The 18,699-nt window shown below is 38.0% G+C and overlaps 1 protein-coding gene across 2 annotated transcripts in view; it reads left to right on the top strand.

The window, feature by feature from the left end:
* The window catches only part of furina (furin (paired basic amino acid cleaving enzyme) a), a 130,126-nt gene that overhangs the window by 49,746 nt on the left and 61,681 nt on the right, over positions 1-18,699 (top strand). For both annotated transcript variants that reach the window (XM_067445170.1, XM_067445169.1), the window contains exons 3-4: positions 3,052-3,150; positions 16,371-16,466. In XM_067445170.1, the coding sequence (XP_067301271.1) occupies positions 3,052-3,150; positions 16,371-16,466 (195 nt within the window). The remainder of the gene's footprint in view (positions 1-3,051; positions 3,151-16,370; positions 16,467-18,699) is intronic.

Genomic DNA, 18,699 nt, shown 5'->3' on the forward strand with positions numbered 1-18,699 from the left:
GTCAAAGCTGTCAGTAGATTATGGAAGCTGACTTAAACCAGACATTGGCTGATTAATTGGCCTGCGTTTCCCAAAAGCATTGTTCGCCAATTATGGCGACAAGTTCCATTGAACTCTATTGGTAACGACAGAACTTGCAACCATAGAAGAAAAAAAAACAGCACAGCCAAAATATTGATGCTTTATGGATAAGTTGGACTGATGCATGATAGTGATGCACATCCACAGATACTGATTTCAATTTCAGAGACTAATTGCTCCATTTGCTCAATTAGTTAGATGGATTGTTCCCTTGATTTGTAATTGCTCTTGAAATGATCACAAATTAAGCCTACCCACTGCCAGCTCATTTTCCCACAGTAAACATCTGTGTTTCCTCCACCAGCTCAGGCTTATCTACTTGCCATTTCCATTGTTTTATTCTACCTACTAGTTACATTTCCAACAGCTGAACGTGCTCTTGCCTTCATTAAAGAGAAGATGGCAAGGAATGTTAATGATAGTTTCAAGGCGGAGGCTAATTTTAGATAATATCCCTAATTTGTGTGGGAAACTGCGAACCACTCCTGGTCAGTGCTGTGTCGTATGGTCAAACCCCCAAACTGTGGGCCAGACACTGAGGTTAGATTCTAATGCCAAGTAATACTCTTTACATGCTGTTATTATGTGGTTATACTAGCATTACCTCAGCGTCTTGGCTAAAACTAAAATGTTGGCTAAAATAATGTTTCTTTTAATTACAGGTCATGCTCTTTGGTCAAAGTTGTAAGATGTCAAGTTTGTGTAGCCTTTAACTTATATGCAGTCCTTTCATTTCATATTTCATTTCAATTAAGCTTAAATTAAGCTTTCAGTTGGTTTTTAGTTATTTACTTAAAAAAACATTGGTAAAAAATGCTTGTTTAAAACTAACTGCTTTTCATGTTGGAATAATTTAGTTTTTCTAATAGTGTTCAGCCTCTAATGCTTTAAAAGTATTAATTAGACACCAGTTTGTAGCCCTTCTGTGTTAAGTCTCATAAGAACGCAAATCATGCCATTAGCAGCTAGGGTTTCATGCAAATAGTGGGACAAAACTGATTAACTGCTATATTTATGGCAGTTAAAGTAAGTTAATAATGATATGTTCTATTGTAGCCTGGTCTGAAGAGTCGGAATGTGTAGGTTGCTTCCAGACATAAGGAACACATTTTGCAAAGGCATGCCAACTGTTTAACCAACACATATCATTTTCAGATGTGAATTGTAAGTTTTAGTGTAGATATAAGGTTTTTTTTCCTTCTCCTCCACATGCCTTTCCTCTTGCATGTTTCCAGGCATTTGAGATGGTTGTCTGATGGTGGTCCGATATGACAAGACCAGCATATCTCCATCTGCGCTCCCCTGTGCCCTGGAGCCGCTGGATCATGCCCGTCTGAGATTGATGCTCATCTTTTTAGGACTCTTATCTTACACAATACACCCATACCCATCCACAATCTATATCCCTTTGTGACTAAAAAAGCTCTCAGAGCACCGCATGTGCTTATTACCCATCCATCTTCGGTTATCTTTTCTTGCGATCGATTCTTGTGTTATTCTCTGTCATTTATTGTTCTCTTGTTAACCACGAAACATGCCAGGCGTTTCATCTCTCATTCAGTCTTCTATCTCTTTGGCTTTTTCCTTTTTTAAGGGTTTTATTTTTACCCTTCTATGTTTGATGTTTTCAGTGTTTATTATGTTTTTACTGGGTCACCAGTTGTCAAATTTGCTTTGTCAAGGGCTTATTGCCTCACTGGCTTTGTTTGGGTGGAGATGTTTACATCAATGTGCTGTAATCCGGTCTGTATACTAAGGACGTCATGGAAGAATAAATGTAGAGCTGTTGTCCTCGATCCTCCTGACAGCGGTTCCTATTACAGTAACGCCCTTTGACTAAAGAATGACTTCGTTGCACTGCGCCTTGCGAAAGTTGGTTTGCTGTATTTTGGAATTCATCCCTTAAAAATGATGGTACAATTTGGTTTGTTTTTATTTCACTACCAATTTCCTGCTTTAACTAATGAATGTATTTAGTAGCTGTAGGTTGTACAGTCGTCAATGTTTCTGGTCTTGCGAATGAGCATGTCTTGATGTACAGCTGTTTTGATGTCTGGAAAATCTTTCCCTATAGTCTAAATCTATAGCATGACAGCATGAACCCCGGCTTACTCCAGACATTTAGCTTTCATCAAACGGAGAGAGAAATCGATCTGCACCAGTGCCGGTTTGATGACTCTGGCCCTCTGGATGATCTTGTCATGTGTGATTGTGCAGTCGGCTGACAGGAGATCGACTCTTTCAGTGTTAGTTGTACTTGAGGCTGTTGGACATGTACAGCTGTGTGCATTTCTCTCTGTTAATATTTCTTCCATCTGGATCATTAAGGTCATGCTTGGGTCCACAGCTGGGCTTCTTACCGATGATCTGTAATGGAGTGGCATTTGCTTTCATTTACCTTCTGTGTTACAGAATAGACTTAAGCAAACTGTGAACAAGCAGACATTATTATACAGAAGACACATTATTTTGGTTTCCAACATTCTTCAAAATATTTTGATAAATTTCACAGAAGAAAGAAATTACCACAGGTTTAGAAGGATATATAATATAAAACTCCATTTCCTGCTATTTAAAGTGTTAGTTCACCCAACATTTTTTATTCTGTCATCATTTACTTTCACATCTTTCTAAACCTGGTAATTTCTTTCTTCTGTAAAATGTATCAAGATATTTTGATGTGTGTGTGTGTGTGTGTGTGTGTGTGTGTGTGTGTGTGTGTGTGTGTGTGTGTGTGTGTGTGTGTTTTGTAAAATAAAAAAATTTAGGTTAATAATGTTATTGATGCTATATTTTTGTGGTTGTTTAGATTTTTGCTATGTTTTTGTTCTTGCCTTTACATTTATATATACAAACAAAATGGCTGTCTTAAATTCCTTGAAAAATTATAGAAGAAGAAGAAAAAAGAAATTTCAAGAAATCTGTATGTAGTGAGCTAAATGTAGCCTTGTGTTTTTTTTCCCCCCATAGGTATTTGGAGATTATTATCACTTCAGGCACCGCAGGGTGGTGAAGAGATCTTTATCAGAGCACAGAGGAACACACATTCGTCTGCACACAGAACCCCAGGTATGTGTGAAATGTAGAATCCGGATCCGCCTCAGAACAGCCCCTTCCAGAGGCTTTTTCCCCCAGCAAACTCAAGGGTTTCATTGACTGAACCTCATCTAAATGAGATGTAAAAATCCAAAACACTAAAGCTATTGAGAGTGAGTAAAGAAATTTGTAAATATTATGTTAAATCTGCTAAAAAGCTATTAATAAGACACTTTGTGAAACTCAGAATGTTGCCAATTTTGACCCCTTCTAAAGTTCTACAGCATAAGAATGAGATGTAATATCATTACATTTTCTAGATTTTTTTTTTTTACTCCAAATAATTTTTTTTTTGACAGACACCATTAAGCATGCATCATGCAACCATTTTATTTTAACCATTTTATATAACCATTTTAACATGACTATGCTTGAATAAATGCTTTTAAAACCAACATTTGGTTCCTAATCTAGCTAATCCCGCCTTTCTATTTGATTTTGATGTTTAATGATAATTGCTAGAAAAAATGGCATCTTAGTCATGATCAAATTTTATGAAATGAACCATTTCATCATGATTTTTGATGAAAGGGTTGCAAAATTTGCAGACCTCATATACAATTAATTAGGGCTGCATTATATTGAAAAAACTGACTTTGTGATATATTTTTTTCTGCAGTATATATTGTGATATCAAAATGGCTTCAACAGATCAATAGCTCTATTTGGAATGAATGAATATTTCTAGATTTAGGTGATTTTGTAGGGGAGATAATCTGTATAGAAAATAACAATCAATTAGCATAGATAAAGGCCACAGAACAAAGATACAAATTAAATAAACAGTGCTTTAGCCTATGTTTTTCTGGTAAGTCTATCAGTATTCAGGTATAGAAATTGAATAATCAAATGTGAAATGTATAAATTAAATAAATTCATCTTAGTATTTTATTATTTAATTAAGATTAATGACAGCAGTCTGTATATTAGGCTGCTATCACTTTAAAGGGATACTTCACCGCTTATTCATATTAAACTGTGGTATTCCCTTAACTAAGACGAATTGATGCATACCTCTCTCGTCTCAGTGCTTGCTCTTAATCGCTCTGACGCGCGGTGAAGATCTGATAGCTGAAAAATCCTCCCTCACATCTTGAGGATTTTTCAGCTGTGGCTTTTTACTGCGCCGAGTCGAAGTACTCTCAGAAGTGCTATTCCGCCATACATTTTGTTTTGTCACCATACTTGATCATTCAGCTGTTCGTTGTAACTGTATTTAAATAGGGAAACATGGAGGTGTTTGGTCACTTCTAACTTGATCTCTGTTTGGTACCATAGTGAATGAACTGGGCTTAGTTGGCTAAGCTAAATGCTCTCAGATCGTCACAGCACGTCAGAGCGATTAAGTGAAGGCACTCAGACGAGAGAGGTATGTATCAACTCGTTTTAGTTAAGGGAATAACGTAGTTTAAATATAAAAAAGCATAAAAAGCAAGTATCCCTTTAAAGGGTCAGTTCACCCAAAGATGAAAATTGTGTCATTTACTCACCCTCATGTCGTTCCAAAACCCGTGAGACTTTCGTTCCTCTTCGGAACGCAAATTAAGATATATTTTTATTAAATTGGAGAGCTCTATTACCCCTCCTTAGACAGCAGATGCCATTAAAAAATGTGATGCTTCAAAAAGTTCATAAAGAGATTGAAAAATGTATTCATATAAATTGAAGTTGTTTAGTCCAAATTTTCTGAAGAGACTTGATTTCTTTTTATGAGGAACAGATTTAGTTTAGATGTTTACTCTCATATAAAAATTGATCAGCGAACATAAACAGAAGCTCAGCCAGACTCGAATGACGCACAGGAACAAACACGTTGAAGTTGCTTGTAACACACGAGAATGGGCCTCATCGGTTGCCTGCATGTTTGAGCTTCATCAAGAGGTTTGTTCTTGGTTATCGTTCAAGTTCGGTTGAGCTTCTGTTTATGTTCGCTGATCAATTTTTATATGGGAGTAAACTTACATTTGGACTAAACCACTTAGTTCTTATGGATTATTTTTCCGATCTCTTCATGAACATTTTGAAGTGTCAAAGTTGCAGTGGTATAGGCCTTCCATGTCAGAGAGGGGTCAGAGAACTCTGATTTCATCAATAAGAATTTGCATTAAGATGAACGAAAGTCTTACGGGTTTAGAAAAACAGATGGGTGAGTAATTAATGACAGAATTTAAATTTTTGGGCAAACTAACTCTTAAGATCTAATCAGTGTTTCCCACACATAGACTAATTTGTGGTGGCGCGCCACAGAATCAACAACGGCTGCTACATATTAGGTTTTGTTAATATATTTTTTTAACGCTATTTAAAACACGCACACTGTATTCGTTCAGTTGCATTTTCTTTCCCTGCTCTCCCTCCATCTCTCGTGCGTCTCTCTTTGCACACTCGCTCTCGCAAGCGCTCTCTCTCTCTCTGTCTCTCTCTCTCTTACACACACTCTCTCTCTCTTACACACACACGCACGCACACGCGCGGTGCGTTGCATTCGACCGTAAGTCTCGGGGTTGCCAACTCCCACACATTTGTCGTGAGACGAACACGTTCAGGCTCTACTCTCACCGTCTCACTCTGCCCAAGATTTTTTTTTTTTGACATGAAAAAGTCTAAGCTTTAAAAAAAATTCTTAAGTTATAATACGAAATTCAAACAACAAATACCCTTTAGGTGCTCGTAGTGTTGCATAACAGTTAAAACCAGAGCCGTTCAATAACAGAGTTGCGACATGCGTTCATCTCGCGGCAGCGTGCGCGGTCACGTGATCACGGCGCTCTCAAACAACATTTTGTTACAAAATACATTTGAATAGACAGCAGCTTCACAGGTATTTGCAGCAATTTTTGGTAAACAGTACAGCATAGTGTGCATTGATTATTACATCAACCACATTTACAGTATCATTTTAATATGGTTTAGGTTTTCCTTACTCTCATGGTCAAATATGATACTATTGAAAACTATTTTTCAATTAAATAAATGTTCTATATTTTAGTTTATTAATATTTATTTAATATTTTGAGGAGATCTTCTGGTACTAAATACTATTTGTGCAATAATTATGGTCTATTTAAAACCACTTTAAAATGTTCTATTTTAATATCTAATATCGATGTTATTTAATATTCTAATATCTTCTAATATTTCTATTATTTCTATTAAGATTAGTGTAGTAGTTAAAGGTGGGGTGGGTGCTATCTGGTAACCTTTGTTGTTATTTCAAATCACCAAAACAAACACGCCCCTACCCCCAAAAAGGGTCTCTGCCCTATATAGCTCCGCCCCACACATACGTAACCCAGACAACGACTATGGCAGAATCTGTGTGTAACTAATCCAGGTTGAAAATTCAATGAAAAAGTCACCCCTTCATCACAAAAACACAAACCGTTCTCATGAACAATTCGATAGAACACGAGCCGACAGTCCAGCTAATGACATATTACAATTATGACAAGATCAGAGTTATAGCGATCACAAAACACAAACAGTTCTCATTAACAACTCGATAGAACACAAGCTTGATAGTCAAGCTAACAACATATTACAGTTATGACAAGATTAGAGGTATAGCGATCACTAAAACACAAACCGTTCTCATTAACAAGTCGATAACGTTAGTATAGAAGCTCGATATTCCAGCTAACAACATATTACAATTATGACCAGATGGGTTATATAGATGAAAAGAGGAAACAAACTTATATTAGGAGTATAGTATCTTACCTGTTGGACACATTTTGTGAGCTGACACTTGAAACCTTGAAACACTGAGGGGATTTAGATGCTCCATACGGTGTGGAAATGAAAGGGGCTTTATCATCGCTGAAGTGAGCCACAATACGATGGCAAATGAACAAACAAGCGAACATGACACACAAGCATATTCAAGCAAAAGCCAGCATATATTAGTTCTTTCTTGGCTAATGTGCATCCTGTGTGACTCCTGTGTGTTTTGAATAATGACGCGCACTGAGCCTCTCGTCTCACCATAGACACGCCCCTAACCTGATGATTGGCTACAAGTTTGTTATTCCACTCGGCCCCAGTCCTTTTCCTAAAACGGTTTTGAAATAACACTTACCCCACCTTTAAGGTTAAAGTAGAGAATTCCAATGAAAAGATGCAAATTAGTCATTTGTGGCTGAAAAAAATAAATAATTTAATTTGTAATGCCATTACCCAGTGCCTATATGGCTCTTTAATAAATAATATTCAAGTTGCTCAAAGTATTGCAGATCATAACTGCTTACTTATTTGTAGGTTTTACATTTGAATACATGTTTAGACATGGTCAAATACTAGATTTCTTTAAATGTGAAATTTCACTTTTAAAAAAAAATCCCCCCGTGCAAGTGATAAACTTTCACTCTTTGAAGGTTACACTTTGAAGTTAATCCGATAATCACGTTTTTCGAATCGTGACTGAGCGCGTATTAGCTATGTTTCCTTTTACTTGACATCACAATATCAGGGCTAAAACGATACATCATGTAGAGTAGAAAATTAAACGTTTGATATAATATTTAGTGTAACCTCATAAGGTTGATTGTCAACATTTTATGAAGGTTAAACACTTCCTTTACTGGTCTTGTAAGAATCTCAGATCTTAATTTGTACACTATTACTTTAAATTGCCTTAAAGCTAGTAAAGTTTAAAGCAAGCATGTTATTTGTTTTTTTTGCTGATTTATGACATTGTGCTATACGACCATTTTTTTGCAGTGTACCCCTTTTCCTAATTTCAGCCTATCTTTGGCTAATAGGACACTGCATAACTTTGGACATTCGTTATTGCCCTCAATGTTTTTAAATCTGTCTGGTTCCTCAAAGACCTCATTACATTTCCTCAGGGACTCCAACTAGACCCAATCACTGTTGGAAATGTAAGGAAGCACCAGGACCAGCACAATCGATGTTCAAGTCGTTATCTTGGTTTCACTGACACTCCACAGCACTTTTGTCTTTTCTATACATTTTTTTTTTGTCCTTAAGGATTATGGGGAGACATTTTGTATTTTTCCTAACCGTTTCTAGAAACCTTGCTTGTTTACGTTCTGATGGTTAACACGTCTACTCTTAGTGTTATTTTGAATCTTTCCGTTCACATTCGCATACTGTTTTTTAAGTTTATATATCACAACTCCTCAGTTTCCTCCCATGTACATTGCTCTTAAGAACACCAAATAAAACACTTTCGTTTTCTCTTGTCACTTGTGTGAAATATGAGGGTTTAAAGTTGCATTGCTCACGATGTGTTGACCTGACATCTGCGTTCGTTCAATACAGCTTTAGCGTTTGTCGTTCTCCAGCCTCTCTGATCCAGATGGTAAGTTCTGAGGAGACGTGAAACACAAACCCTGCAATTTTAATGCCAGAGGAATGCAAAGGGCTAGAAACCCCCTTAATGGAAATCACTGACTAAACCCGTATGGCCCATTACTCACCTTTTAGAGGGGGTTAAAAAGTCCATCTTGTTACACGGCTGCAATGCCACGCTCCATCAGCGCGAATGGCCTCCAGGAGCAAAGCAACTTCCCTCGAGATGGGAAAAGCACTCCATTGTCCGGTGTGCAGAAGTGATGAGGTGTGTGAATAATGAACTTGCCTAGGTCCAAACACAATGACGGAGAGTCATCGCGCACAGCCCATCTAATTTCGAATACATTTCCAGAAAGCTTTTGTTCATAAACACCTCAATGATTAGTCCTTGAGGTACAATGATGCAAGTTGTCCTCTTAAATTTAATGCATTGGATGCATTGTTAAAGACATAAGTCTTTTGGGAATCGCGTCTGAAAATGCTGGAGGCTTTTTAAAAAATGTTTTATTGTTTCTAAAATGGAAGCCATTTTCATTGTGGTATACCTTCACCATTTGTTAGAGATTATTTCAAAGTTGAATGTTGTATGAGAAACATTACAACTATTTCTTAAATTTAAAAAGTTAGAAAATAAGAAAAAAGCAGTTAACTCTTTCCGTCAAGTGTTTAAAAAAAAAGAAAAGTTGCCAGTCACCGCCAACGTTTACACAGATACACATGAGAGTATATGAAGGCATCCGCCTATCAGCAGGTACTGAATATACCCGATAATGCCGATACTGCAGAAATGCAGTTTTTTTAATTTCATACCAACTTTGTACCAAAGTGCCTGCACTTTTGACAACCCCCAAAATGACTACTGTTGCTTGTGAAGTGAAACCTGCAGTCATGTGAAGATGTTGCCCTTGTAAAGTATGTCAGTTGCCTTCACTTTCTGCGGGTCATACCGGCATTTCCCTGATTGCCCTGCTCCGCTTCCTGTTGTTGAATTCTTTTGCTCCCTTTCGCACCACGTTGTATCACAAACATTAGCAACTGTTGTCAGATTTGGAGTGCTAATTACTTTATAGTATGCAGTCTTCATGCATCATATTCTGCTTGACTATTTCATTTGGGCAAATTTTAAGTAAAGTCATGGATGTCTAATACAAACCCAATTCCAAAGATTTTGGGGCACTGTACAATTTGCGAATAAAAAATAATTAAATAATTTACAAATCTCATAAACTTATTTTATTCACAATAGAATATAGATAGCATATCAAATGTGGAAAGTGAGACATTTTGAAATGTCATGCCAAATATTATGCTCATTTTGCATTTCATGAGAGCTACACATTTCAAAAAAAGTTTGGACAGGTAGCAATAAGAGGCTGGAAAAATTAAATGTGGAAATTTAAGGAACATATGGAGGACCACTTTACATCTTATTAGGTCAATTGGCAACATGATTGGGTATAAAAAGAGCCTCTCAGAGTGGCAGTGTCTCTCAGAAGTCAAGATGGGCAGAGGATCACCAATTCCCCCAATGCTGCGGCGAAAAATAGTGGAGCAATATCAGAAAGGAGTTTGAAGTTTACATAATTTACAGTGCATAATAGCATCCAAAGATTTAGAGAATCTGGAAAAATCTGTGTGCGTAAGGGTCAAGGCCGGAAAACCATACTGGATGCCTGTGATCTTCGGGCCCTTAGACGGCACTGCATCACATACAGGAATGCTACTGTAATTGAAATCACAACATAGGCTCAGGAATAGATCCAGAAAACATTGTCGTTGAACACAATCCACCGTGCCATTCGCCGTTGCCAGCTAAAACTCTATAGGTCAAAAAAGAAATCGTATCTAAACATGATCCAGAAGCGCAGGCGTTTTCTCTGGGCCAAGGCTCATTTAAAATGGACTGTGGCAAAGTAGGAAACTGTTCTGTGGTCATACGAATCAAAATTTGAAGTTCTTTTTGGAAAACTGGGACAACGTCATTCAGATTAAAGAGGACAAGGACAACCCAAGTTAATATCAGCGTTCAGTTCAGAAGCCTACATCTCTGATGGTATGGGGTTGCATAAATGAGTGTGGCTTGGGCAGCTTACATATCTGGAAAGGCTAATCAATACTGAAAGGCATTGTTGTCATAGTGTAAATAATGTTGTCTCTTTCATGAAGGACCTTGCATCAAACTTCAAACTTGACAATGCCAGACCACATACTGCATCAATTACAACATCATGGCTGCGTAGAAGAAGGATCTGGGTACTAAAATAGCCAGCCTAGAGTCCAGATCTTTCACCCATAGAAAACATTTGGCGCATCATAAAGAGGAAGATGCGACAAAGAAGAACTAAAACACTAGATAAAACTAGAAGCCTGTTCCTAAACTTGAGCAACTTGTCTCCTCAGTCCCCAGACGTTTGCAGATTGTTATAAAAAGAAGAGGTTGCCGCACAGTGGTAAGCATGGCCTTGTCTCAACTTTTTTGAGATGTGTTGATGCCATGAAATTTAAAATCAACTTAATTCCCCCTTAAAATTACATATTTTCTCAGTTCTCATGTAGTAGTCTGAATGAAATATTGAAATTTGACACTTCCACATCATTACATTCTGTTTTTAATTCACTATTTGTTCAGTGTCCCAACTTTTTTGGAATCAGGTTTGTAAATTATACATTAGTTTTTGTAGCTAAATCTACTGTTTAAATATGATTTCAGCAACCACCTTTATCTGCAGTTTATTTCAGATCACTTCCATCCTTTATATTTCATCAAAGCTCTCTACTGTTCATCTTCAGCTCTATCTCTGTTCTGTCCATCAATCTGTCCATTTTCATAGCTTCAGAAATGCATTTCCTATTTCTGAGTCTTTTGGCAGCATTCATATTCTCTTTGAAACCCATTTGGCTCAAGTCGAAACATCAGAGCTGTCACAGATGTAGCAGCATCAGTCACGAGGTTATTCATTATGCATTGCATTGCCAACAGAGTACTGGCTCTACTTGATCTTACTTTCAGATGAGGTTGATCTTTAAAAGTTAGAAACGCTTATGTGTGCTACTTTTTTAATTACCGTATTACTCTTGCTAATTAATCAGCAGGGGGAAAAGTGATATAATGTTTAGACATGTCTCTCCCCAATAACTTGCCAAGCAGACAGCCTAGATATTAATGCATGTTCCTATACAGCACTTTTTTTCATGCATTTTCTTGGATCTGCATTCCAGTGATAACGTCAGTTGGTTTTGAACTTTATCTTGCATGTTCAAAAGATTTAGCCACAAAGAGACTAAAAATATCTACTCTGAAAGTTAAGGCACTTGATCATAAAAATAAGTTTTTGTCTGAAACTTTGAAATGGAATTTGAATTTTATTTTATTTTATTTTATTTTATCTTATTGACTTTTTGGAATTTTGAATTTGAAATTTGATTTTGTCTTTGACTTTTCAAAGATTATTTGTATACGGTCAAAGGTCACACACGTCATGTTTAACCTTGAAACATCAATAAATCCAAGTATAAGCCGCATTAACAGTGAAGCTTTCTGTAAATGCACTAAAGTGTTTGTAGACATGTTTGATTTTTTTTTATTTTTTTTCAGTCAAGTTAAACAAACAAACTGTGACAACATGACTTAAACTTTGAGCTGCTGTCACTACACAAATGATTGGTTAATTATGAACTAATTCATCTGAAGAAAGCAGACGTACTGCACTTCCGTAGATTACATACATACTGTGTAAATTTAGTCATGAAAAATTGACCTTGAGGGACATTGAATGGTGGGTCAAGTGATGTGATCTTTGTGTTTTTTAGGCCTGTGAAGGTCCGAAGTTGGCTCGTCTTTCTTTTTTTCCCATTCGCTTCACTTTGCTGTCACATGTCTGTCCATTTCATCCACTTTACAAAAACTCATTTTAGACAGTGAGCAGTGAGCTCTGGCATGAGCAGCACTGAGCTGTCAATCACATAATCTGCCACCGTCTGCGTTTTTCTGCCCTGCTGCATCAGTCGCTGCCCCAGAGAAACAACTTCCCGTCTTTCAGCAGGCCCCTCTCTTGTTGTGTTGAGTGGAGGAGGATTGCGAGATGGAAAACAGGATGGTGTCTGTCAGCACATTTCATCAGCTATTATTTAATGACATGAAATCTGAATTGACCATATTTTCTGTAATGTTTCTGGCCTTACTGCACACGTTTTGTTTGTTACTCACGATTCTGACTTATTCTAAATGTTTTCATAATCTTTCATCAAAATGCATTAATGTTCATTTTTCTGCAGACATTAATAAGGCTGTATGGCCTGGGAAAAATTATATTAACCAATAAAATAAAATCCAGCCCTACATTGACATAATTCAACGTTCTTAGAAATATATAATAATAAATATATAAAAAGAGAATCTGAATATTCTGTTTCACACAAATATGTCATGTTACGAAAGATAAATGCATTTTGATTGCAGTTTCAGTATTTTATTTCCGTGTTTAATTGCATTATACAGATTTGGTACCATTATCATGGTTTTCAAAGCGGTCATGACATTATTTTTTTATTGCTTTTTGTGTTCCTTGATGTTCACTTATAATGTTAATCACTTTTTTTTGCACATACCAAAAAAAAAAAAACCAAAACAAATATACAGGTCCTTCTCAAAAAATTAGCATATTGTGATAAAGTTCATTATTTTCCATAATGTAATGATAAAAATTAAACTTTCATATATTTTAGATTCATTGCACACCAACTGAAATATTTCAGGTCTTTTATTGTTTTAATGATTTTGGCATACAGCTCATGAAAACCCAAAATTCTCAAAAAATTAGCATATTTCATCCGACCAATAAAAGAAGAGTGTTTTTAATATAAAAAAAGTCAACCTTCAAATAATTATGTTCAGTTATGCAGTCAATACTTGGTGGGGAATCCTTTTGCAGAAATGACTGCTTCAATGCGGCGTGGCATGGAGGCGATCAGCCTGTGGCACTGCTGAGGTGTTATGGAGGCCCAGGATGCTTCGATAGCGGCCTTAAGCTCATCCAGAGTGTTGGGTCTTGCGTCTCTCAACTTTCTCTTCACAATATCCCACAGATTCTCTATGGGGTTCAGGTCAGGAGAGTTGGCAGGCCAATTAAGCATAGTAATACCATGGTCAGTAAATCATTTACCAGTGGTTTTGGCACTGTGAGCAGGTGCCAGGTCGTGCTGAAAAACCAAATCAACATCTCCATAAAGCTTTTACAGCAGATGGAAGCATGAAGTGCTCCAAAATCTCCTGATAGCTAGCTGCATTGACCCTGCCCTTGATAAAACACAGTGGACCAACACCAGCAGCTGACATGGCACCCCAGACCATCACTGACTGTGGGTACTTGACACTGGACTTCAGGCATTTTGGCATTTCCTTCTCCCCAGTCTTCCTCCAGACTCTGGCTCCTTGATTTCCGAATGACATGCAAAATTTGCTTTCATCTGAAAAAAGTACTTTGGACCACTGAGCAACAGTCCAGTGCTGCTTCTCTGTAGCCCAAAAGTGGCTTGACCTGGGGAATGCGGCACCTGTAGCCCATTTCCTGCACACGCCTGTGCACGATGGCTCTGGATGTTTCTACTCTAGACTCAGTCCACAGCTTCCGCAGGTCCCCCAAGGTCTGGAATCGGTCCTTCTCCACAATCTTTCTCAGGGTCCGGTCGCCTCTTCTCATTGTGCAGCGTTTTTTGCCACACTTTTTCCTTCCCACAGACTTCCCACTGAGGTGCCTTGATACAGCACTCTGGCAACAGCCTATTCGTTCAAAAATTACTTTCTGTGTCTTACCCTCTCGCTGGAGGGTGTCAATGATGGCCTTCTGGACAGCAGTCAGGTCGGCAGTCTTACCCATGATTGCGGTTTTGAGTAATGAACCAGGCTGGGAGTTTTTAAAAGCCTCAGGAATCTTTTGCAGGTGTTTAGAGTTAATTAGTTTATTCAGATGATTAGGTTAATAGCTCGTTTAGAGAACCTTTTCATGATATGCTAATTTTTTGAGATAGGAATTTGGGGTTTTCATGAGCTGTATGCCAAAATCATCAGTATTAAAGGGATCCCATGGTGTTGAGACTTGTATCGCTTAATATAACACACATTATGTCTCTTACTGAATTATGTGGTAGAAAACCCATGAAAGATCTCGTTATTTAAAAAATCGATTTTATATTTGGACCATGGGCGGCGCCATTTTGTTTGCGATCTAGGTTGATGACGTAGAATGGTTGAACTCCTCAATCAGCTGGCGTTACCCGTAGCTATTTTTACCACAACGCAACTCAAATTGTTTCAGAGCAAAACCAATGAATTGCTTTGTAATTGTACTTAAAACACACTCAAACATACATGTGCACACAAACTCACCTACACAAGTCACAAACAGATCGGCGGGCGCGCACACACACACTCACTCAGTCTGTCGACAGACTGCTCTGTCTCAATCGCATGCATCATCACCAAAACATCCTGCCTCTCTTCCTCACGTTACCTTATACCATCGTCCTACCTAGATATTTACCCTCTACTGGTTACTTTAGGCATTACAGTTAATCTACTATCAACAGTCTTTCTAGGATATCAACACAGGGAATAGATTGCAGGGTTATGTATGCGCGCACGCAGTGCGCGTGTGTGTGTGTGTGTGTTCGCGCCGATCTGTTGGGGTGTGTGTGAGTCTGTAAGAGAGAGAGAGTTTGTGTGCACATGTATGTTTGAGTGCGTGAAGTCGGAAAGCTGTTTGTAAATCGGCTGTACACTCGTTATTGCGGTGCAACGTGAGACTGAATGACTGCACTCGAACATGTCCACTATGGTGTCGGACAACACTACAAATGGCCGTCCCTTCAAATAATGCCCTATTTCAGGGTATAGGGTCGATTTCAGATTCAGCCCCTGTCGTGGAGACTGAGCAGCCCAACATCTCGATTGAAACAGAGCCTGTCGTGTGCGCGCCCGCCGATCTGTTTGTGACTTGTGTAGGTGAGTTTGTGTGCACATGTATGTTTGAGTGTGTTTTAAGTATAATTACAAAGGAATTCATTGGTTTTGTTTAACTCTGAAACAATTTTCGAGTTGCGCTGTGGTAAAAATAGCTACGGGTAACTCCAGCTGATTGAGGAGTTCAACCATTCTACGTCATCAACCTAGAACGCAAACAAAATGGCGCCGCCCATGGTCCAAATATAAAATCGATTTTTAAAATAACGTAGATCTTTCATGGGTTTTCTACTACATAATTCAGTAAGAGACATCATTTATGTTATATTAAGCCATACAAGTCTCAACACCAGGGGATCCCTTTAAAACAATAAAAGACCTGAAATATTTCAGTTGGTGTGCAATGAATCTAAAATATATGAAAGTTTAATTTTTATCATTACATTATGGAAAATAATAAACTTTATCACAATATGCTAATTTTTTGAGAAGGACCTGTTTATGTGGAAGTCATTTTCAACCTTCATTCTCACACAACACTGTCCGAAATGATCAACTTTTAAAGGGGTGGTTACTCTAGGGCTTTTCAGTAAATAGCTGCTGTTATGATTATATCATTGCATAGAAAACCGTATCAACATCCACTCGCTATGAAAACATTATTCATATAAAACTTTCATTTACATGAAAAATACAAGCTGGTTTTGGAGATTGATCAAATAAATAGTTAAAATGTGGAGGTTTTTTTTTTTTAAGCTATGAAACTTTTTTAAAGGTACAAAGACCTCTTATCTCAACTTTTGATTTCTCATGTCATGACCCCTGATGATTCTGGAATTTTACAACTTAACTGATGGGAAACCTTGGAAACAAATCCTTCTCGTGTGTCTCTGACTGTTTGTTTGTTTGTTTTTTCAAGGTAATATGGGCGGAACAGCAGGTGGTAAAACGAAGAAATAAGAGGGATATTTACAACGAGCTGACCGATCCGAAGTTTGCACAGCAGTGGTACTTGGTGAGTAAATAGCTCATTGGTTTGTTTGTGTGCATACATGTGTTCACAAACTGTTTGTTTATTTGCAAGGACGATACCTCCCGCTCAGATTGGATGGTCTGGGTGGGCTGTTGTAATGTTCTGTTTGGATTCATAGAATTCTGTTCCTTTTGCCCCTATTAAATGGGACGTTGTGTAACAGTGAACTTGTTGCCATTATGGTCATCCGGTGGAGCTTAAAGTTTAATCAGCCGGTTGTGATTTGGCTCTTCGGAAACATTCCAGACGTGCTGGCCTTCACTCTATATCAGTCTTTATACATATCTTCTCCTGAGATGTCAATCTCACTGTGTCACCATTTCAAAGTGGCTGTATTTAACGTGCTGAAATGATTTACGAATATATGACTACATTTATATACACACATTTTTGTTGATCTAAATTAATTTAATTCCAATGAATTCCACATTTTAACTATACTGTTTGAATGCATTTTAAACTCTGCAGTAAGTTTGATGAAAATACACATTTTCATGAGAAATGAGCAGCATTTAGTATTAACTACCAAAACAACTATAAAACGTGAAGTGCTTAATCTCTTGCTGCTTCACAATAATTTCAAGCAGTATCCCAATTGCATCTTACACAAATCATAGCCACCTCCTCAAATAATTAGACATCTCTGAGAGAGAGAGAGAGAGAGAGAGAGAGAGAGAGAGAGAGAGAGAGAGAGAGAGATTGTGCAGATATGTTTCTGATTGAAACATAACATGGCAGTGACTGATGAACTAAAACCGGAGAAGGGAATATCGTTGATCATCTCCTAACAAGGCCACAGTTTAAGGTCTGGGTAGATTAGATGGTAAGCAAACAATCTGTTCCCGTAATCAAAGTGTTAGATGCAGGGATAAAGGTCTGAGTGACTTTGACAAGTGCCAAATTGTTATGATAAGATGGCTGGGTCAGAGTATCCATGGCTTTTGTATTTTTCTCAGCAGTGGTGAGAATTTACCAATAGTGGTCTGAGCAGAGACCGCCTAAAGCAGCAAAAGGGAGTTGGCCACCCAAGGCTCACAAGTGCTACAAAGGCTGTCACGTCTGGTCCAAGCCAACAGAAGGTCTAATGTGGCACAAGGCTCACAAATTTAATTATGGTTATGGGAGCAATGTGTTATAACACTTTGCATTGCTGCGGGCTGCATATGGGGGCTGTGTAGCCGCAGACCAATCAGAGTGACTATGATGACCCCTGTCCACCATCCCCTTGTCCATGCCAAAAGCAAGTGTCAGAACTGGACCTTGCAGCTAAGTTTGATCGACGGCAGCTTCATCTCACAGCCTACAGGACTTGAAGGATCTGCTGCTCATGTCCTGTTGCCAGATACCACAGGACACCTTCTCATAGACTCCATGCCTAGGCGAGTCGGTGCTGTTTCGTCAGCATGCGGAGGACCACAACAGCATATTAGGTCAAAATGTTTTGGCTCATCTGTGCATTATTATCTTAGATCTGCACCACCTCTTTTAATTAGATAGAAATTTAATTTTGATTACACCAATTCATCTCTTTTCCAAGACTGGGGTGTTTACAAAGGCTTTTTTCATACTGAGCTATTACACAGATTATTAACATTATTAGGCTGCATGTAAATGTAGCTCATGTGATGAGCTCATGTGACCTCAAGCTAAGTTTCAAGGCGTTTCTCAATGTGAAGGAACGATCCCGGAAGCCAGAATTTCAAGGAGGCTACGTCAACAACATCCATCGAAGGACTGTTCTAATGTCGGGGATCCTCAGAATTTCAGCCAAGGAGTCCTTTGTTTGAAAAATATGACACAGACAAGAAAGGATGCATATGTGTAGCCATCACACTCTCAAATCACCCACAATCCTACGTGCGCAGCTTTGCTATCTTGTTCAAAATGTCGTACGTTGGCGGAGTCCGAGCAATATGCTTTCAAATGTAAGTATATTTACGTTACCAAACATTTGTTATAACCGTAGTTAATATAAGAAACGTTTAACGTTTAACGTTTAAATGCCAGTACAAATTACTTCGTATTGATATTATAAATTATACAAATATATACAAATTACATTATCAATGGCTAACGGACCTGTTATTTAAAGAGTTACTTCAGCGATTAGCATAATGGCTTTGTATCAGTAGTATATTCAAATGATTGTGCTCCTCCCTCTTAGGGCTGGGCGATATGGCCAAAATTTCATATCCCGATATAGCTCATTTGATAT

The sequence above is a fragment of the Pseudorasbora parva genome, chromosome 1, assembly GCF_024679245.1.
Source record: "Pseudorasbora parva isolate DD20220531a chromosome 1, ASM2467924v1, whole genome shotgun sequence".
In the NCBI taxonomy this organism is placed as follows: domain Eukaryota; kingdom Metazoa; phylum Chordata; class Actinopteri; order Cypriniformes; family Gobionidae; genus Pseudorasbora; species Pseudorasbora parva.